The sequence below is a fragment of the Protopterus annectens genome, chromosome 12.part0, assembly GCF_019279795.1.
Source record: "Protopterus annectens isolate FY-2018-M chromosome 12.part0, PAN1.0, whole genome shotgun sequence".
Taxonomy (NCBI): domain Eukaryota; kingdom Metazoa; phylum Chordata; order Ceratodontiformes; family Protopteridae; genus Protopterus; species Protopterus annectens.
This window is the reverse complement of record NC_056746.1, coordinates 1,428,006,564-1,428,029,028: the sequence shown is the minus strand read 5'-3', so window position 1 is coordinate 1,428,029,028 and position 22,465 is coordinate 1,428,006,564. Positions and strand designations below refer to the sequence as shown.

The following is a 22,465-nucleotide window of genomic DNA, read 5'->3' as shown; positions in this document are numbered from 1 at the left end:
TCCTGGGTAACTGCCTTGAAAACTATCTAGCAGGTTTAGGGACCATGATCTGCCCCTGACCAAACCAAAATGGTAGGCTTGGCTGTTTGTAGGCTCCCAATAGCTCTGTTTACGAGTTCCATAATGATGGACTCCATGGCCTTACAGATCAGGCTTATTAGGCTTATAAGACAATAGTTCCCATGGTGTGTTGTGCACCAACACTTGTGGAGTATGCCAAACGTTGCTGTAAACCAGTCAACAGTTTCATATCCTGTACAGAGGGGGAGTCTCAACAGACTGTTCAGGTGCAGGGTCTGTTTGCTTTGGAGTTCACATATGACACAGCCAGCGACGCCATGTCATCACATAGACACCATGTTTTTAGGTTTGGATAGAGCTGTTTAACCATTGTATATGTGATTTCTGGGTTTTCACAATCTCCAGGTATGGTAATGGGCCCTTTTGTCAGTGAGAGGGGGTTAAATATGTATAAACCTGTCTGACAAGATGTTGGCAATGTCAGTAATGTACATGTATTCATTTACACTTTGCACTGACTCAGAACATATATGAGTTTACATTGATATTTATGACATAGCTAAAGAAAGCTTCATGGTTCTCTATGGACTCTTTGGCAATATTTTTGCCAGAATATGGCTTGGATAATGTTAGGAGTGCTCACTGTTTCTTGATGATACTGATCGTAGATTTATTGATCTTCTTTGCATTTTCACTTTTTTGAACAACTTAAGTACTTGTAGTACATAGTTTGATTATGACAGGGATCCAGTATATTATGGGTCTGTTTTCACATCTCTGTGTGCGCAAGGCAGGATTGGTAAATAGTGACGTGTCTGGAGTAAGAATTGCAACTGCCAGATATGTGTGGCCCACTGCTGTACCTGGACATGGCCTAAGTGTGTGAGCATGCTCAGTATGACCTTTCAGTATGTTGTTGACTGAAATTTGCTTCATTTGTTTGTGTGTGAGCATGCCCAGTATGCCTTTCAGTATGTTGACTGACATTTGCTAAATTTGTTTGTGCGCGAGCATGCCCACTATGGGCATATATATATATATTATATATGTGTGCGAAAATTCAAGTTGTTGTTTACTTCAGGGCTCACCTTTGTGTTATACATCGAGAGGAAGCATGCTGTGTTGCAGGGCTTCCATGAGTCAATTCGCATAGACTTATCAACATTTCTGCATACAGGGGGGACAGGAATTATTTGTATATTTCTACCCGTGGGGGGTACACCTGATTGTTACTGTGAGTGTACATAGGATGAGGGGTACACCTGAAACATTTACACATTTGCTAGACCTGCACTGCTATGTCAGGTGCTCCATTTCAGTCTGTACTGTTGCCTATCATACTGGCTTGAGGCATACCAGTGTACTACAGACCTTAGCTTCCAATTACACACATATTAGTTTGTGACTTCATAGCCTACCCAACCCACATCACACTGCCTGGCCTGGGGGGGAGGTTACTCATATGCCTCTTCAGAGGGCATGATACAGCATTTGTTTGTGTTTGCGTTTGTCTACAATTGTCCTGCTGGCTGTAACTATTAGGTTATGTGACCCCCCCAACTGGTATGTGTGAGTGACTTAAGTTGTGTCTGTGCCAGTGAAATTCTGTCATGGCTTAGTGGTTCAGTACTGTGACTATAGTGCACAGTATGCTGAGTTTGAGCCCTGTCACTGCTTTTTATTTTCCTGCTGGGCAGACCTGACTGGTTAAGGAACAGTAACGCAGGTGTGAGTGTGTTTACCCAACTTTGCTCAACTTTGCCCAACGTTGATCAACGGTACCGACGTTGCGTTGGTTAGCGCGGTGTGCAGCTGTACGCAATTGTATTTAAATATGCTCAATACTGGTAAAATGTGCTTAGCAGTGCTTTATATTGCTAAAATAGTGCACTCATGCCTCAGGTGGTGCTGCAGGGCTGCCTATGTCGGATGCACATAGTACACTCCCTATACATGTGTGAAACCAGGTAGTGTCAAGTTAGACATCCCTTTTACTGTATGTGCGAGTCAGAGAGAGGTGTCATTTCCAGGGTTCCTGCTGAGTCAGTGTATGTGCTATGCGTTGCCTCTTTGCCAAGGCCAGGGCATACTGGGCATGTCTCCTTCTGCCTACTGGGGCAGGCTCAGGTTGTTCCTTCTCCGAGTCACGCTGTGATTGTGCAGGCCTTGGTAATGGTGGGGGGGCTGTTTGGCCCTGCCCCATGCTGTTCCTTCTGCAGCTATTTCCACAGGATCATATTGTGTAGCATGGCACATACCATAACAATTTGGGTACATGTAGTTGGTGAGTACTGCAAGGCTCCACCAGATCTGTCCAGGCACCGGAACCATGACTTGAGCATTCCAAACACACGCTCAATTATGTTTCTTGCTTGTGCATGTGCCTCATTATGGAGTTCTTGTTCAGGTGTGTGTGCATTTCTGATGGGTGTCATCAGCCATGGCTTCACTGCGTATCCTGCATCCCCCACTAGGTGACCATCAGGGATGTCCCCATTGGAAAATCTCTGGTACAGCTGCGTCAGATGCCAGATGTGGGAATTGTGATAGCTTCCAGGGCAGCCAGCACACACATTCATTATTATGCTCTGGGCATCGCACATGACCTGGCAGTTGATGGAGAGGAAGCCCTTGCATTTGATGTAGACCCTAACCCGCTCACCGGGTGATGCATTGATTCGTATGTGCGTGCAGTCTATTGCACTCACTACCTCAGGGTATTCTGCTATTTGATGGAAAAGACGCATATTGCTGGCCAATGCCTCGCGGGAATTGGGGAAATATACATGGTCACCGGCATGTGCTGACTTGGCATCCAGGAACTGGTGGAGTACCCTGGATGCTGATGCCTGTGAAATCACCATCATATCATCAGTTGGTCTTTGGAAGGTACCTGTAGCTAGTATTCTTAGGCCAACACATACCTTGGTAGCCACTGGGATGGGTTCCCCTCTGTTGGTTCTGTGTGTGAGGCGTGGCCGGCACAGCTCAATAGGTTACCCTGGGTCTGTACACTCTTTTCCGTCTCCTCACTGTGGGTTGCTCAGTAGCATTCACAACATCACCACCTTCAGCACCTTGCACATGTTGGTTTATGATAGCAAGAGTAGCCCCTAACATTTTGTCAGACTTAAGCTTTTTAAGCTTTCCCTCTTTCTATACTCCCTCTTTGTATACTGAGCTCCCACAGTAGTGGTGCTGCGGTAGCGTTGTCACCTCACTGCAAGACGTTGTCCCGTTCGATTCTCAGCTAAAGCGTCTTCTCTGTAGAGGCATGCGTGAATGGGCCTGCCTTCGTTGAAGGTTGTGCGTCAGGGCTGGTAACTCGGCATGTAAAAATCCACTACCAAACATTAGCGGGCCGGAGTTCTGCTGTGGCGACCCCTAACCGGGATAAGCCGAAAGACACAACAACCTCTTTGTATACTGCAGTGTTACAGAGTTCTTGGGAAAAACAGGGGGGAATGCTGTTTGCAGAGTTTAAAGTGCTGGGCTGGGCTAGTCTGCTTCTTGTGTAATTGGCTGATTCTGATATATTTCACCTGGCAGCTCTTCTAGTTCTCCTTGGTTAACTTCCTACTACTTCTTTTCCTTCCTTTTGCCATTCTGTTTCCGCTCAGGGGGAAGCGCTGCGCAAACAAGCGCAAACACGCGTGCACACTGTGTGCATGTTTGCAAGGAGTTTCCTATCTTTTTATATTGTGTATCTTTGGTTTGAGCTTCTCAAATAGAACAACTGTAGGCACGCCTCTTGCAATCCTGAGCAACTTAAAGCAAACATAAGCCACTGTGCTCCAATTAGCTTACAGCCTGTCTGACACACACCCTCATGATGTCATCTATATTCTACTGTACTGCTCGCCTACTCCTACTCTTACACTCTTGGGACATAGCTCACATGTTGGGAAAATTGGGATTCACTATCCTTATCCTCATTTGCATAGGATTGCCTACTAATGCATGGTTACATCTCTCACACTGAGCTTCCCCCCCTTAGCAACCACTACTCAGTGACCATGCTGTCTTCAGCCTGCCATTCACCTGCATGGCAGAATATGCTTTTTAGTGAAAATGCCTATTTTTGGCTTTTTTTTAAATTATTTTCTTGTTTTTATAAGCGTCACACGTTTGCGTGGTGCTGAGCTATGCTTAAACATCGGAGATCGGGGAAAAAAAAGTTAAATTTTTATATTTTTAAACATTTATCAATGCCAATGGCCTTATATTCGGCCATTGGCATGTTTACTCAACTGTATACATCCTTTATTTGGAGCTGTCATAACTCCATTTAGCTATTTGCAGAACGGTACTCCGTTACCAACGAAGTACATTTCTGCAGCTAACACTAATCTTCCATGGACAGGTTAGTGTTTCCTGGATCGCAGACATATTGCCGGCGTGAGCTCCTACACTCTTCTTGCACTCCATGCAAGCTTTCGTAAATCCGGCCCAGAGTCTTTGTAAGTTGTACTAAGAACACAATGTACAGACTTCATGTAGCCAGTTGCCTACAAGTGAAGATGTTTTTTGTTCCAGCGAGAGCATTTGCTATTTGGAAAAAAAATTGTCTATAGTTTAAACCAAAGACATTAATCTAGTTACCCACCCCCTGTAAAAACAAAGGAAATGATCTTTGTTCTACGTATAATATGATCAGTTCACTTTTACAGCATACCACCTCACTCCCCAGCAGCTCAAGATAACATTATATTAACTGTAACTTGCTTTTGTCCAGTCTTTCTTATTTTGTTACAGTAGAAAGCCTGTATATCTTACAAATAAAAATGACACTTGCTTTAGTATGTTTAACATATACAGCAGTCACCATAGGCTCCACACTTCACATTTAAAATAACTCTGACTGCACACTATACAAACACACTATACAAAACTGTTTTGCACTGTATTTGCCAGCAATGCAACAAGTAGTGCACTTGCCTTTGGTGATGGAAGACCAAAAGACTGTGGATTCTATTCCTACTCCAGTTTATTGATTTGGCAACACTGCAGTGCAGCATTAGGGGAGTGTTTCAATCCTGTGATGTTAAAGAAAGGTCCCATCTGCTTGAATTTGTGGTAAGGCACAGGTGGCTGTAAAAGTCTCATTGAAAAGAGTGGGGGAAGTTCCTCAATGTCTAGGTCAAATTTCCTTTAGTGGTATAAATATCGCCTGGGGGCTCCTCTAAAAAGAGGCCTCTAGCCTTGTGGGACTAACCAGTTCAACAATACTTAAATAAATTAAAGCTGTAATTTACATCATGAAATTCTTATGCAAATATTAATGGCAACAAAAACATTTTCTTACAGGTACTTTTTCATTCCCTTCGGTGTCCTTCTAAGCATTAATGGCATAAAGTAGGATAAATGGTTTACAATTTAACTACATGTGTACCAAAGTCAGCAGAACTCCATTCCTTCTCAGCCATGTTTCACTGATGCTTTATAGTTTCCCAATGTCAGTGTTGCTGTTCTCCTTCTTGATAATCCCCATCTCCCAACACCAGTGTCTGGTCCAATTCCAAGGTACTCCTGATTCTTCTGCTCAGCTCTTATGCACTTTTTCTGTCTCTCAGACATTTTTGTGTGGAACAATGGAAAACGTTTCACTGTAGGATCTCTCCATGAGCTTTGTTGTCAGAAAGATAAGAATTCATGTCTCCTTTGACTTGCTCGTCTAATGTTTGTTAGCTAAACTTTCTTTTATTTCCTCCTTAGCCAATTCTGCATCAAAAATGTCTTTGATCCTGTCATGAGAAATGATCAGCTTTCATCAGGGAATATTACTTATAGTTAAGGAATGGAATTTGATTTGCAACAGTAAAGCTATATGTGAGTGGCCTAGAAGGGAAAATATAACAAAAGAGTTTTGAAAGTCTCTTTTTGGCTGCACAATAGCCCAAAACTGGAACTCACTCCCAAGCCATATAACTGCCACTACTCCTAGTACCCAAGTCAAATACCTCCTGAAATCCCACTATTCAAACAATTGGCTTTGGTCTTGCTACTCCCCAGGGTAAACAATAACTATGCACAGTTGTAACAATTCTGCTAGTCTCTAACACTTTCCTTACATAGCCTTCCTAATATGCTTACACTTACCTCCAAACTCAGCATCAGAAGAATAGGGTAAAACATACCAATACTTGTATACTATTACATCTGTACCTGATAAATGATACAATCTCTATCTGAGAAAGGTATATACTCTATTAGATCTCTTCATCTTACCTCAGTACCTATACTTTTTGATGTGTTGGTGTGAGCATATATATATGTCTATACAAATGTGAATGTATAAATATATATGTGAATGAGAATGTGTATGAGAAAAAATAATTTTAGTCATCTACTAATTGTTTGTTTTACTAGATGCATTACATGCTGTGTAACTTTTCATTTTTGTACTACTTTGATATATTGTAACACCTAAACATGCCATTAAGAACGCTTAGAAATGTATAAATGCTAATAGTGTAATGGAAGTTTTCTCCCTGGGCCTCCGCTGAAAATGGACCTGTGTCCAGTCAGACCCTCCCAGTTAACAAATGCAAAATAAACTAAAATAAAGAAATTTATGAAAATAATTTGGTATGGAAGATGTGAATTCAGTAGTAGGACGTTGAAGAGAATTTACATACATAATAAAATGAAGTACTTAGGAGTATGGATTAAAAAAGAGTTGTGTAAAAGATATGTGAGAAGAGACTAAACAGAAGATAACACAAAAACTGAGAAACTGGAAGCTCTTTTTTATGGATATGGATAGCAAGATACAAGCAGTGAAAATGCTTTTAGTCCCTTTAACTTTATACAATGGTCAAGCATATTTTTGTCAACCAGAGAAGTCATGAATAGCAATTAATAAAGATTTGAAGGATTTTATCTGGGAGGGGAAGAGGGCAAGAGTCAAGTGGTATAAATTAATCCTTCCAACAAAACAAAGTGGTGAGGGACTACTTGATTTGAAGGGGGTATTTCAGGTTATGGTTAAGGTTCCTATACATAGCACAAGCAGAAAGCTGTAATTCGAGTGGAAAGGGATGATGAGAAAACGGGGGGGGGGGGTGGTGGAGCTCAAGAAACAATGAGTAACTGGGATTTTGGATGCAGATCCGTAAGGAGAATGACAATAACCATAAAGAATATTATATTCATAAAATAGCAGAACGTATTCTAAGAACTAAGCCAACACATGGATGGAGAAAGGAGATTTTGCTGATAGGGATGACTGTTATTAGGAGTACAGAGTTTAAGTAAGAGGGGGCTGGAAATTACTGAAGAAAACTAGCAAAGGAACCAAGGTATTGGGAGCAAATAATTAGAGAGGGGAAAGGTAATGGAAAGGGAAGAGGCCAAGAATGCATTTGGAATGCAGTGTAGAGATTGCCCTCCCTATCAAGAATTGATATCAGAATATCGGCAAAGAGAAAGAAATGGGGGGACTAAGCAAAATACCAGTTTTTAGTAGAATCTAGAACAGAAGCTGCTGTTGAAAAGGGGTAATTAGTAGGTCATCTAAAATATTGCATGATAGCTATAGGAATCAATCAGAGGAGGTTAGAAAGGATTGGGAAGAGGGACTGGATAAGCAATTCACAAAGAAACAATCTGAGGATATCTGTATGCTCCAAAATATGCAACAAAGTCTAGAAGAGTTATAACCCAAGCAGACCGCTAAGAATTTTTCCTCAGGTAGATTGCAAACTTTGGATAAGTGATGGAGAAGAAAGATGCATTTGGGAACATATTTTTGGGAGTGTAATGAGTTGGCAGACTTTAAAATTCCCTGCCGAATTTGGGTGAGCAAATTGGTGTAACAAAGGAGATGATTTTTTTGAACTGTGATACAGAATTGAAATGACTAGAAAATGGAAATCAAAGTGTAAACCAGCTGTACTAGAAGTAGTAAATAAAGTAACAGAGGTAAAACAACTGGATTGTGACCTTTATAAAAGTGTAGGATCATATTACAAAGAAAAATGGGAATTGTGAGAACAATACATGTCAAATAATGTTTTGGAGGAGGAATTTGGTTTAAGGGACGGTAGGAATTGAATGAGCTTTGTAATGTTTGACTGACAGTAACTGGACAGATTATAAGGGATGTACAACATTTGCAACTGAAAATGTCAATATGGTTTGTTTTCGTTTATATAAGTGCACGATTGACTGTGTCATAAGTAATCTAATAAAGATGTTTCTTGCTTAGGAAAAATGTCCTCTCCTCCAGGAAAAAATAATCTGAAGACAGCTGGATACAGCCACTTGAATCTTATACGTGCTTTTTGACATTCCCTGATTACTGTGATAAACTTGCTTCTCTTCTGCCTGGTGCACAGTGAATAATTATTTTCCATGAACACTCTGTCTGTTTTCAATGCTTTTCCTTTCTGCCACAATTGGAGCAGCTGTTTCTGCTGGGCTGCATTTTTTATTAATATAGGTCATGGCTGATTTTTCATAACCAGTTTGAAGCATGCCCATGATGTGCCGCCCAGAGTTTTCACTTTTCACAAACTTCGTTTCATCAGGAACAGCAGTGTACAACTTTCTCTCTAAAGCCAGATGGCTTCCTGTGAAACAAAAATTTGACTTCCTGTTGGCCTCCTTGCTGTCTACAGAAGCCTAACTCCTGACTAATTCTCACGTCTAGCACACAAACTCTTTCCTGAAACCTTACTATACTACCTAAGACCATTCTCATGAGCCACCCCAAATCTGGACACCTCCCCCCCAACTAAGTTATTTTGCACCGGTCATGCTTTCTGCATATTAGCTTCTAAAAATAGGAATCACCACCAACCTACTTAAGGGAACTCCCCTCATATGCATAATTTAGAAATGAACTTAAGAATTGCCTAGCTACATAAACATCATGCCAAAGCCACCAATCTTATCACATCACTTAAACCTCACTGTTTCCTATTTCTGCTCCCTCCCATGCCTGCATTTAGCCATCCTCACAAATCTGATGAAATTGTTACTTGCTCCTTGTTTTCCCTTATCTCCACACCCTACTCTCCTACAACTTCAGTTGACTTTGTTAATCAATCCATCTTGAACTTGTATCTATCTTGCTTGTAAGTTGCCTTTGAAATATTGATATACACACATACATACATGTATATGTATATATATATATATATATATATATATATATATATATATATATATTTAAAGATATAGATATGTATGCATTTCAGCAGTACACTGTATGTAACATTTTATCTTTTCTTCGCATTGATATATACATACTTAGCCGGGCTGTGCCAGTAAATAATTCACTGAGATCAATGCACTATTTCAGTAAACAAATCCAAAATGAAATAAGATAAATAAGAGAAGATTTTCCCCATTTTATAGTATTGTGAAAGATGCGGGAGGAGAGAGCATCAATAGACACAGTGTGACAGGACAGTACATGTAATAAGAAAGAGATAAAGAATCAGCTTCATGTATCTGTCCAGTATAAGAATGGGGGTGCATTTGTATAAGGTTGTAGCAAACATAAATACAAAAAAAACAAGGGGAGACAAAAATTGACATTTGGGTTGAAATTAGTAACTAGTGGGACGATGAAGGAGGATGAGGATTAAGTAGGTGTATGTAGTTAAAGAATGTAATCAGTTAAATGTTTACAGTAGTAGATAGATGGGAAAGCATAATAATCACCGTATGGGAATTTTGTACAGAGTATTGTACTAGTTTTATCAGAGGTATTGGTGCTTGTGTTTTCTTCAGGATTACAAATGATCCAGGTGCAGAGCAAGAGCAGAGCCAAGTGCCTTGCAGACTCTGTTGTAGCAGACTTTTAAAGCATTTGTTGTTTTCTGTAAGCTTTAACTCTAGTGAGGTAGACTTCCACAGTTTTGAAACAATGATCGCGCAGTGGAAGCAGGTGATTAACAGCTCATAGACTTAATCCTTTGAGCTAATTGGCAGTAGTTTACCAAGAAATTAACTTTGTGTCTGGATGCAACAGAGATCTCTGAACTGCATTATCTTAGGATATTCAGGATGAGCACCACCTGTGTGCTACATTACATGAGACTTGGAAAATGCTGCAATAAGGTATTCAGCCTCGTGAAAGGAATGCTTGGCTGTAAAACCTGGTGTCCAGTCATGATCCTTTGTAATGGCTGGAGAAACAACAGAATGTCAGTCCAGTCTCCCTCATAGACCTGGACTGTTCTGAACAGATTGCAGTGGTGTGGACATATGTCTGGAAAGCAGAAGATGATTTGGTGAAGATGATTTGGGAAAGAGGAAGAAGGCAAAATGAAATGAGGACCTCTAGCAAAGAGATGGATGGATTGAGTGAGAGCAGACCTGAGATAGCTAGATATAGGTTCATTGGTTAGTACTAGGCTATCGGCCATAGGACCTGTACAAGCCTAGCCATAACAATTCCCTGGATATTTCTTCCCACAATATTTACTTTCCTGGACCCCTGTCTAGCAATGCGACTGACGTGATCCCTGGGGTGAATTTCCTATCTCTCATCCAGTCATCAAGGTTCTTTTTGAAGAGGCCCAAAGAAGGTAAGAGTGGCATTAAACCAGAAGAACTGGCAATGGTTGATGCAACGCCCCAATCTCATGTAGAAAAAGGGGATGATTGTGATGCTGAGACCTCAGAGGCTAGTCAGATTGCTGTTTTATTGTGCTTAGTGTGTGTGTGTGTGTGGGGGGGGGGGGTAGTCATACCTGTAAAAGAAAGGTCTGTTGAAAGGACTGTGGGGCTTAGCCTATGTGGAAGAGTTACTACTAAGGACTTCAAATCTGATATAAGGTACTTTGTAAATAGCATTATGCAAAGCCAAACTTTTGAATTCATAGTTCAAGTTAAACCTGTGTTATTCATATTTTTGCCTCCAGTGTGTTTTAAGGACTTGGCAGCATGTATGTATGTGTATAATGTATGCACGTATGGATATATATGCATTAATACAGGGGAAAGCACCAGTTCTTATCACTGAAGTGAAAAACCTAGAGCTGGACATTCCCAAAAGTTTACAATTGCTACTGTGAACTGGGTGCTGTTTTGCATCCTATCGTAGCTAGCATTTTTGTAGGAGGGAAGCTTGTCTACACCCTGTGTCCCATTGTGGGGACAGTGCCTCCCTGACTTATTACTGTTATAGTCTCTCTGATGTCAGAAGACTTCATAGATGCGTGTGATACTGTTGAGGTTTTGAATCAGTTATTGCACTGCTCCCCAAAACTGTGTAAAAGTAATACAGTAGGAAGAATGTAGGGGTTTATCCCCCTGAATCAGAGCTAGAAAGGCCTCACCCCCCCCCCCACACACACACACACACAGAGAACATGCACATAATACTGCTCCCTGGACAAGCCAGTGTTAGTCCTTGGCTTGTAGTGCGAGTTTGATAAGCACTGAGACACAGCATTTTGGTTTCATTGATATGGGAGTGCATGGAGTCTGCGTCATTCAGCTGGTACATTCTTCTTTATAAAACTACAAGGTTATACTAACACACAGGTTTCCTGCTTTCACACGGAATGCTTCAGGTAACAATTTCCTGTAATAAAGTCATTATTCTGTATTTCATTTGATTTTTTTTTTTTTTTTCAGGTGGCATCTTGCTACAATGCTCACTGGACTCCTTTGATTGTTCTGGTTAATACTCGCAGTGGGAACAACATGGGAGAGGTACTTCTAGGAGAATTCAAAACTCTTCTTAATCCTGTTCAGGTAGACAGTTTTATTATGCTTTGTCATTTACTATATCTGGTTTACCACATTTAGTATTCCCCAGGTCTAGAATGCTCACTTTACATTCAGTTCTTCCTAGTTTTTACATTTTGCAACACTAAATGAAAAGTTAATGTATCATGTTAACTTTACTTTGCACTGTCAGTTCATATTTTAATACAAGATTCAAAAAAACCTTAGGGCTTTCCTTATTGAGATATATTTTACTACACATTTTGTGAATTTCCAAAGGCAAGATTGTTTATTTAAGGTTCTCATCATGCAAAGTATTGAAATCTTTTTCTTCCCTTTCTAAGAACTTAGAGTTTAAGTTGTGACAGCATTCGGACAGCACAGTGCATCACAAATTTGACCGAAATATTACTTATCACCTTTCTGGTCTCTCCTTTTTCAAAACTGTTTTATACTCCATGTATGAGTGAAGAAGTCAGGATAAACCCATGGGTTTTGATACATGATGTGTTTTACATTTCAGCTTTCTTCAGTGGAAATAGTAGTCACACATTAAAGTATTCCAGGCTGCTTCATGTGAATGATGGTATTCCTAAAAATGCACACTAGTGCTGTAAAGCCAGATAGTGACTGTTTAAACTCAGAAAACAAGAGAGTTGGTTATTTCTAAAGATGACTCCCCAACAGTTACAGCTAAAAATGACAGCCATGTGTTGTATTTCATCTTTGTTCCATGGAAACCATGGCCACCCGTTAGTGTTCCAAGTTCTCATACAGAAATCACAGTAATCCTGCAAACTCAGATTAATGAGCAAAAAGCAAACATTAGTCATGTTCCACTATAGACAGGTCACCATTTTTTGTAGACCTAACTAGAACAACAGATTCTGCATCAACGAACATTTTCTAGGAAGAAACATAGAACTACAATGTCTGGCATCTTTGACTGATTGCAGCCCTCATTGGTTTATCAGAATAAAAAAAAGTGAAGGCATGTCTCTTAACTTCATAGCACCAGACAAATAAAAAAGAATGGGCAAAATCAGAGACAGAGTTTAAATATCGTTCTTTCAAACTTATAACATTGCTAGAATAGCAGGTTTTGAAGGTCTGTCATTATTTAGTGACTATAGTCCTCAGTGATTTGGTGGAAGGCACAGACCCAAAATATGAGGCAAAAATATTGACATTCGGAGAAAATCAAGACAGTTGAGATGTGTGAAGAGCATTATGCAAAATCAGGGACACCTAAGGACTAGCCAGCCACGAGCCATCTAAAAATCAGTTTGTCAGCCATAAACAATTCATTGATATTTGTTTAGTGAACAGATTTGGGTCAGCTAAGCAGAAGTTGACAGGTATGTGAGATCTGACAATTTTCGGGGTTTAGAAATATTCCTTTCCCTGATATTATACTAGCTTGATGTTCTTCGTGTTTCACTGTTGCAGTCATTCCATTTGGGGTAATCTGCTGGCAGGTTGCCCTCAGTCGGCCTGAATAACAAAGTCTTGGGTCCTGCGTCGGTTGCTGTCTCCTCTTCCATGAAGTCAGGTCATCAGGGGTATAAAACATGCAGCCGACACCATTTTAATCAGTCTTTCTTGCTGCGCGGTGCCCGAAGCAGAAGCAGTTCGCAAGTGCCAGTTGGCCGACTCCTGAAATTTTCGTTTTCGAGTTTCAGAACCGAAGTCTTCAAACTAAAGCTAAGTACCCCGTTGGGGAAACTTTTTCTTGCTCCTGACCGATGTCAGTGAAAGTTAATAATTGCATTACTTGTGGGAAGCAAATACCTCATAAGGATTTTCATTTGTACTGTACTCCTTGCCTAGGCCCTGATCACAACGTGCCTTGCTGTCGGTTTTGTGCTAAATTTAACCAACGCACTATTAAGCGTCTGTATATTTTTGCTTCTAAATATTTTGGTTCAAGATTTAACTACCCTGAAATGTCGTCGGTTAGCAATCCGACTACCGGAGTTCACAAAAAACGCAAGGAAAAAGACAGAGACAGACCGGCGAGGTCCAAAACTGACGACGAAGCTTCTCCTAAGCCAGTCGCCAGTTCGCCGGTACTCAGTGAGGCGCTTTCGCAGCCCCTGATACCCGCTACTTTTGAGTCGCAGGCCTCTACAGAGACGCATTCGGAGTGCCGTATGCCACGAGATTCGCAAAGTATTGAACCCGCGGATGTCTCTCCCTTGGATGGATCCAGAGCCGCTGAGCAGACACCGGCTTCTGAGGGTGTTTTCTGGCCTCAACATTTTTATATTAAACCGACGCCGTCAACAAAAACAAGGTCAAAAACAACTTCTATGTCTAAAAAACCGACGCATGAGCCACGTGCTCAGGCCCCTATGCCTAGATAACAAATGATCAAAATGGCTGAGGATTTAATTACCTTGATCAGGGGTTCCCAACCCCCCTCCCTGCTAAGAGGCCTAGGCAAGGCACTGATTATGAATCTTCAGATCAGGTTTCCATTTCTTCTGATCAGGAATTTTCTGTTCCACCTTATGAGGATTCTGATGCAGAGGAATCCATCCCATCTGCATCTCCTCCTGAGGATTATTCTTTTGGAGAGACTTTGCATACTTTAAGGGAACATTTTCACTGGGAGAGTCAGGACTTCTCTGAATCAAAAAAGAGGCTTAGGGATTTCCTTCTCCTTCCTCAGCATAGGCCTCCTGTATTAGACATTGTTGATGATGTGTTCTTGGAATCAAGCATGGCTCCTGATTCCTTGCCTCCTGCTCGTAGTAAGCCAGGCAGATATTACAGAGTTCCTGACTCCCACAAATTTCTTTTCAAAACTCCTGCTGCTGATCAGGGTCCCAATGGTGTTAAGGCTTCTTCCCCTTCTGATAGAGATTCCATGGCACTGATTAGATGGGGTAAGAAGGTTTATACGTCTGCAACCGTGGCAATCAGAGCTTTAAACTGCCAGATGTCCTTCAAGGATGCATCTGCAGTCCTAACAAATGGGTTGTCCTGTCGTCAGGCAGCCCTTCGGTCAGCCGGATTCCAAAGTCTGGGTCTGGCTTCGGCTGGAGTCGCACTTCACCCGACGTCATAGCTGCAGTTGTTGATTTCTGATTGTGTGGAAAATAAAGAGTTATAGGATTTATTGTATTCAGCAGATTTTCTGATTGTGTGGAAAATAAAGAGTTATAGGATTTATTGTATTCAGCAGAACAGATTGGAAAGCATACTTTGCAGTGTGGTTTTGATTCCTTGGAGGCCTCTTGCAGGGCCACCGTAACTGGATCTGTGATAAGAAGGCATGCCTGGCTCAAGGAGCAAAATCTGCCTGATCATGTTAAAGCTAAATTGTTGGATGCCCCTTTACAGCGTGATAGTCTGTTTGGTAATGAGGCAGAAGAGGTTTTAAATAAAATGGAAGACAAAGCTAAATCTATGCAAACTGTAAAAGATTTCTTGCAAGTGCAGCCACCCAGGTTCAGTAGGCACTGGCCTACTAAGAATTGGCCCTTTCCTGTGTCCAACAGAGCCACTCAGGGCAAACCCAGGCGCTCAAAAGGCTCCAGATATCAATCACAGGGATCTTACAGGTCAAAGCAATGGGGTGCCTCCCCCTCCAAATCTGGAGGTAACAAAGCACAACCCTACAGTAAGCAGTCTCAATGACTTTCCTCTACCATCTCCAAGCACTTATCTTTTGGCAGCCCCCTTGGGGGGAAAATTAGCACTTCATGCTCAAAATTGGCAGTTAATTACCCAGGACAAGTGGGTATTAAACATAGTATCCCAGTGGTACAGATTTCATTTCCATACTTTGCCAATTCCAAACGGATGGCCAGATCTGCCACAAAACCAGTGGGCAGAGGCCCAGAAACAAGTCATGTCCCTCATGGATATGGGGGCTATTCAAGCGGTACCAGAAAAGGAAACAGTACAAGGATTGTATTCAAGACTTTTCCTGGTACCCAGAAAAGATAAATCATGGCGTCCAATACTGGCTTTATCGATTCTGAACATGTTCCTGGACATTCCAAAATTCAAAATGCTGACTTTGCAACAGCTACTGCCTATGCTAGGCAAGAATGCCTGGTTAGTAACTATAGACTTAAGAGACATACCTGCATATCCCAATAAGGGAATCTTGCAGAATATACCTCCGCTTCAAAGTAGGTTTTTTGCATTACCAATTCTCTGCACTGCTCTTTGGCTTATCTACTGCACCCAGGGTCTTTACAAAGTGCCTGGCACCAGTAATTGCATTCTGCAGACAAAGAAACATTCAAATGTATCCTTATCTGGACGATTGTCTCATTTAGGCAGAGGACAAGGACAGTCTTCTTCAACATCTGGCATTTGTAAAAAGGCTTCTAGCATGCCTAGGGTACACCATAAACGAAAAGGAATCACAACGGGTACCCTCTCAAATAATTACATTACTGGGTGCAAGCTTGAATACAACTGCCCAGATGGCTTACCTCACGCCAGACAAACAAATGCAATTGACAACATACTTCAAACAAGTGGCAACAAAAACCCAGTTATCTGCAAGACAAATTCTGCAGGCTTTGGGGTTCATGGCATCCTGCATTCTACTAATTCCATATGCGAGACTGCATATGAGGAAACTTCAATGGTACCTTAAAAGTTTATGAGTCAACATTGTCACAGCCTGGAAACAATGATTCCTCTCATTCTCTGCCTACAACAGGAGTTTCTTTGGTGGGCAGAGACATGTCACCAAAACAAGGGACTGTCATTCACTCTACCCTCTGCCACCCAAACCCTAACTACAGATGCGTCAGACTATGCTTGGGGGGCCCACCTGGCAGGGAGATGCATCCAGGGCAAATGGAGCCCAAACAAAATGCATCTACATACCAACCAAAAAGAAATGATAGCTGTTCAGAATGCTCTGACAGCCTTCAAAGACTTGCTTCATCCAGGACAACTACTGATAAAGACATACAAAACACCACAGTTATGTGATACATAAACAAGCAGGAGGGTACCCATTCCTACCCCGTTTGCAGACTAGCCATGGTCTTGTGGAACACAGCCTGGACTTACCAAATACATCTTCAAGCTCAATTCCTGCCAGGAAAGCAAAATACTCTGGCAGACGACCTAAGCAGAAATCTTATGGACCCACATGAATGGAAACTGGATCCACAAATCTTCCAAGCCCAGACATAGATCTATTTGCCTCTCCCCAAAACTATCAGTTGGACAAATTCTGCACAAGAATTCATCACAAAAAAGCATGGAAAGTGGATGCTGTATCCTTCAGCTGGAATAACCTATCAGCCTATGCCTTTCCCCCTCTGCCTATACTCACCAAGGTCTTACTAAAAGTTAGACAGGAAAAACCAAAAATGATTCTAATTGCTCCAGACTGGCCTTGCCAACACTGATACCCGCTTCTAAGGAATATGTCACACCTTCTTCCGTGATACTTGCCTCAAACACCCCATCTATTGTCTCAGCAGAACTATCAAATTCTGCACACTCAGCTCCAAACTCTGAATCTTGCAGCATGACTAATCAGCTAATTATTCAAACCACATCTCTCAGCAAACCTGTGATGTATGTTATTTTGGAAGCCAGAAGGCCTAGTACTAGAAAATCTTATGCTGATAAATGGAAGAGATTCTGTGCTTGGAACCAAGCACAAGCAATAGACACAGCAAAGCCCAATATTCCTCAGATTTTGCAATACTTAACTGAGATGCTTGACAAGGGCCTATCTTTTTCTTCAATAAAAGTCCATGCCTCTGCCATCTCGGCTCATTACAACACAGAGCCTCCCCTCTTCTCTCATCCACTGCTAAAACAGTATCTCAGAAGGGCCAAAAATTTAAGGCCTCCCAGAAGAGCGCCAACTCCTGCATGGGACCTCTATTTTGTGCTGGAAAAACTCACCTTACCTCCTTTTGAACCTGCAGCTACTGCGGTTATAAAATTTCTTTCTTGGAAGACAGCTTTTCTTTTGGCAGTCACTTCAGCTAGAAGGGTTTCAGAACTACAGGCTCTCATGGCAGTGGAGCCTTTCATTATTTTTTAACCAGACAGGGCGGCCCTCAGGACCAATCCTTCTTTTATGCCTAAGGTGGTATCCAGTGTGGCTCTTAACCAGACCATTCACCTGCTAACTTTTTTCCCAAATCCGCATAACAAGGGGGAGCGGATTCTGCATTCATTGAATGTACACAGACAACTAAGATTCTACTTAAGCAGGACAAAATCTCTAAGAAAGTCTGAGCAACTACTTGTAGCATTTGCTGCAGGATCAGAGGGGAAGGCTATATCAAAGCAGACTATTTCTAAGTGGATAAGCCGTTGCATTTGTTTCTGTTACTTGCACCATGGTAAACCTGTGCCGAAGGGGATCAGATCCCATTCCACTAGGGCAGCCTCTACTTCAGCAGTTTTTCTCAGAGGAGCCCCTACCAGAGAGATTCTAGAAGCTGCTACTTGGAGCTCAGTTCATACGTTCACAAAGCATTATCATCTACCTCTTTTCTCTAAATCCAGGGCAGGCTTTGCCACTGCAGTTCTGCAGGGCCTTATAGCTGCTCTTAATGCTGTTTAGTTCCATCCTCCCATCCATAGCTTTGGGATTCTACCCAAATGTAATGACTGCAACATTGAAACACGAAGAGCATAGTACAGTTGTGTACACCTACTATAAATGTAGATGTTCGAGTGTATTCACTGTTGCAGTCCAGGTTACCCACCCACCAGCCCCCTTTCTATACCTTTTCTTTCCTTCACTATACTCAAAAGCCTTTGTGATGTATTTGCTTTTAGTTGAAGGTAAATTTTATGTTTCTAAGGTGCATTTATATATTTACAGTTTATATATATATTTTTACTCCCCATTTGGGGTTCAATTGACATCTGGGGCAGGGCGTCGGCTGCATGTTTTATACCCCTGATGACCTGACATCATGGAAGAGGAGACAGCAACCGACGCAGGACCCAAGACTTTGTTATTCAGGCCGACTGAGGGCAACCTGCCAGCAGATTACCCCAAATGTAATGACTGCAACAGTGAATACACTCGAACATCTACATTTATGGTAAGTGTACACAACTGTACTTTGTTAGTATATATAATTAACAGGGGTTGTGGGGTACATGAGAGCTGGCTCCCTTGCAAAAAAATGCTTTTCTTTGTTTAATTCTGCATGCATGGAAGTTATCACTTGGCACATGCATAATAGAGTGTCAGCGTCTGTGGATATTCATCGTGTTTCACTGCTGCAGTCATTACACATGGGTTATCCTGCCGTCAGGTGGTCCCGCAGTCGGCCAGAATTCCAAAGTCTTGGTCCGGTGTCGGTTGCTGTCGCTTCTTCCCTGACGTCAGTGCGCCAGGGGTATATAAAATGCAGCCAACGCCATTTTCTTCAGACTTTCTTGCTGCGCGATGCCCGAAGCAAAAGCAGTTCGCAAGTGCCAGTCGGCCGACTCCTGAGATTTTCAATTCGAATTTCAGAACCGAAGTCTTCAATAAAGCTAAGTACCCCGTTCGGGAAACTTTTTCTTGCCTCAGACCGATGTCAGTAAAAATTAATAATTGTATTTCTTGTGGGAAGCAAATACCTCATAAGGATTTTCATTCTTACTGTATTCCATGCCTAGACCCAGACCACGACGTCACTAGTTGTCGGTTTTGTGCTAGATTTAACAAGCACACTATTAAACGTCGGTTTGACTTTGCTCGCCATTACTTTGGCCGAAGGTTTAATTATACCATGCCGTCGTAACAACCGATGACCTGAATACACAAAAAACGCAAAGAAAAGGATAAGGACAGGCGTCCGAGGCTCAAAACTGATGATGAAGCCTCTTCTAGGCCAGTCTCCGGTTCTCAGTGAGGCGCTTTCGCAGCCCCTGACACCCGCTACCTCAGAGCCACAGGCCGCCTCCGACTCCCACGTGGAGATGTCTATGCCTCTGGAAACTCAAGGTACTGGGCCTACGGAAACTAACCCCTCAGATGGGTCCGGAGCCGCTGAGCAGGCATCGGCTTCTGAGGGTGTTTTCAGACCTTCACAGCTTACCATCAAAACTACATCCAAGTCTAAAACTCCATTAAAGACAAAGAAGCAAGTACAGCATTCACTTGGACAGGCCTCCATGCCTATAAAACAGATGCTCAAAATGGCCGAAGACTTAATTACTCTGATCAGGGGTTCCCATCCCCCTCCTGATAAAAGGCCTAGGCAGGATACAGACTATGATTCCTCTGACCGGGTTTCCATTTCTTCTGATTCCTTTTCAGATGAGGGATACTCTTTACCCCCCTATGAGGACTCTGATGCTGAAGAGTCAATTCCTTCAGCCTCTCCTCCTGAGAATTACTCTTTTGGGGAAACTTTACATACCATGAGGGAGCATTTCCATTGGGAGGGTCAGGATTACTCAGAATCCAAGAAAAGGCTCAGAGACTTTCTTTTATTGCCTCAGCACAGGCCCCTTGCTATTCCGCCAGTGTTAGATATTGTGGATGATGTGTTCTCTGAATCCAGTTTAAATCCTGATTCTTTGCCCCCTGCTCCAGTCAAGCCAGGCAGGTACTACAGAGTCCCTGACTCTCACAAATTTCTTTATAAAATCCCTGTTGCTGACCCTGAAACTATTTCCCAGGGTCCCAAAGAGGTAAAGGCTTCCACAGCTAAATATCCAGTTCCCTCTGACAAGGATTCTAGAGAATTAGACAGATGGGGGAAGAAAGTTTACACTTCTGCAACTTTAGCAGTGAGGGCTTTAAATTGCCAGTTTTGCATGCTTAAATACCAACAATATTTAATGTCTGTGTTAAAACAGAAAATGCTTACAAGTTCAGAACATCCTGACTATAAGGAAATGCAGGATTTATTGCATGCAGCTGAACAAGTGGGAAAACATACTCTGCAATGTGGTTTTGATTCATTAGAGGCTTCTTGTAGAGCAGCAGTTACAGGATCTGTGATTCGAAGGCATGCTTGGTTAAAAGAACAAGGTTTACCTGATCATGTTAAGGCAAAATTATTGGATGCTCCTTTACAGCAGGATATTTTATTTGGTGTTAAGGCAGAAGAGGTATTAAAGAAAATGGAGGATAAGGCAAAATCTATGCAAACAGTGAAGGATTTTGTACATGTACAGCCACCTCGATTTAGCAGAAATTGGCCCTCAAAAAATTGGTCCTTTCCAGTGTCAGACAGACCACAAAGAGGCAGATACAGATGCCCAAGAGGCAGATCTCAGCCCCAAGGCTCTTACAGACCACGACAGTGGGGTACTTCAACCCCAAAAGGAGGGGAAGACAAGTCACAACCTTATAGGAAACAGTCCCAATGACTTCCCCCTTCAAATGACAAGCACTTACCTTTTGACAGCTCCCTTAGGGGGAAAACTAGCACTTTTTTCACAAAATTGGCATATAATCACCCAAGACAAATGGGTTCTGAATACTGTGTCTCAGGGTTACAGATTCCACTTTCACACTCTACCAAGGCTAAAAGGAATGCCAGACCTGCCACAAAATCAATGGGCAGAGGCACAAAAACAAATTACAGCCCTCATGGACATGAGAGCTATTCAAAAAGTGCCACAACAGGAACAAGGACAAGGATTTTATTCAAGACTTTTCCTGGTCCCCAGAAAGGACAAAGCCTGGAGACCCATACTGGACCTTTCTACTCTAAATACTTACCTGGATGTTCCGAAATAAAAAATGTTGACACTTCAGCAGCTTCTTCCCATGCTGGGCAAGAAGGCTTGGCTTGTTACTTTGGACCTCAAAGAGGCATACCTGCATGTCCCTATCAGACAAAATTGCAGAAGATACCTCAGATTCATAGCTGGTTCACTGCATTACCAATTCTCTGCACTGCCCTTTGACTTATCTACTGCGCCCTGGGTCTTCACAAAATGCCTGGCACCAGTAATTGCATTTTGCAGACAAAAAGGAATTCAAATATATCCACACTTGGACGACTGCCTTATTCAAGCAGAGAGCAAGGACATTCTTCTAAAGCATCTGGCGTTTGTAAAAAGATTGCTAATTTGCCTAGGGTACACAGTAAACGAAAAGAAGTCAAAACTAGTGCCCTCACAAGAGATAATATTCCTGGGTGCCAGCTTAAATACAACGGCCCAGATGGCTTATCTCACGCCAGACAAGCAAGGACTACTGACTCAGTACTTTCAATTGATGGCAACAAAAACCCAACTCCCTGCAAGAAAAATTCTGCAGGCCTTGGGGTTCATAGCATCCTGCATACTACTAATACCATATGCCAGACTGCATATGAGGAAATTACAATGGTACCTAAAAAGTGTTTGGACTCAACACTGTCACAGTTTGGAAGCAGTAATACCACTTATTCCCTGCCTACAACAGGAGTTTCGATGGTGGGCACAGGCATGTCACCTCAACAAGGGACAGCCTTTCACTTTACCCACAGCCAGGCAGACACTAACAACAGATGCTTCGGATTACGCCTGGGGAGCACACATGGCAGGAAAATGTATTCAGGGCAAGTGGGCCGCAGACCAAATGCATCTTCGCATCAATCAAAAAGAGATGCTAGCTGTACAAAATGCCCTAATAGCTTTCAGAGACCTTCTGCATCCAGGACAACTAGTACTAAAGACAGACAACACCACAGTTATGTGGTACATAAACAAGCAAGGGGGCACTCATTCTTATCCCCTCTGCAGACAAGCCATGACCTTGTGGAACACAGCTCTAACCTATCAAGTTCATCTGAAAGCACAATTCCTG

At 42.1% G+C, this 22,465-nt stretch overlaps 1 protein-coding gene across 2 annotated transcripts in view; it reads left to right on the top strand.

The window, feature by feature from the left end:
* Positions 1 to 22,465, top strand: part of DGKE (diacylglycerol kinase epsilon) — a 1,358,385-nt gene that overhangs the window by 230,194 nt on the left and 1,105,726 nt on the right. For both annotated transcript variants that reach the window (XM_044090462.1, XM_044090463.1), the window contains exon 3: positions 11,617 to 11,736. In XM_044090462.1, the coding sequence (XP_043946397.1) occupies positions 11,617 to 11,736 (120 nt within the window). The remainder of the gene's footprint in view (positions 1 to 11,616; positions 11,737 to 22,465) is intronic.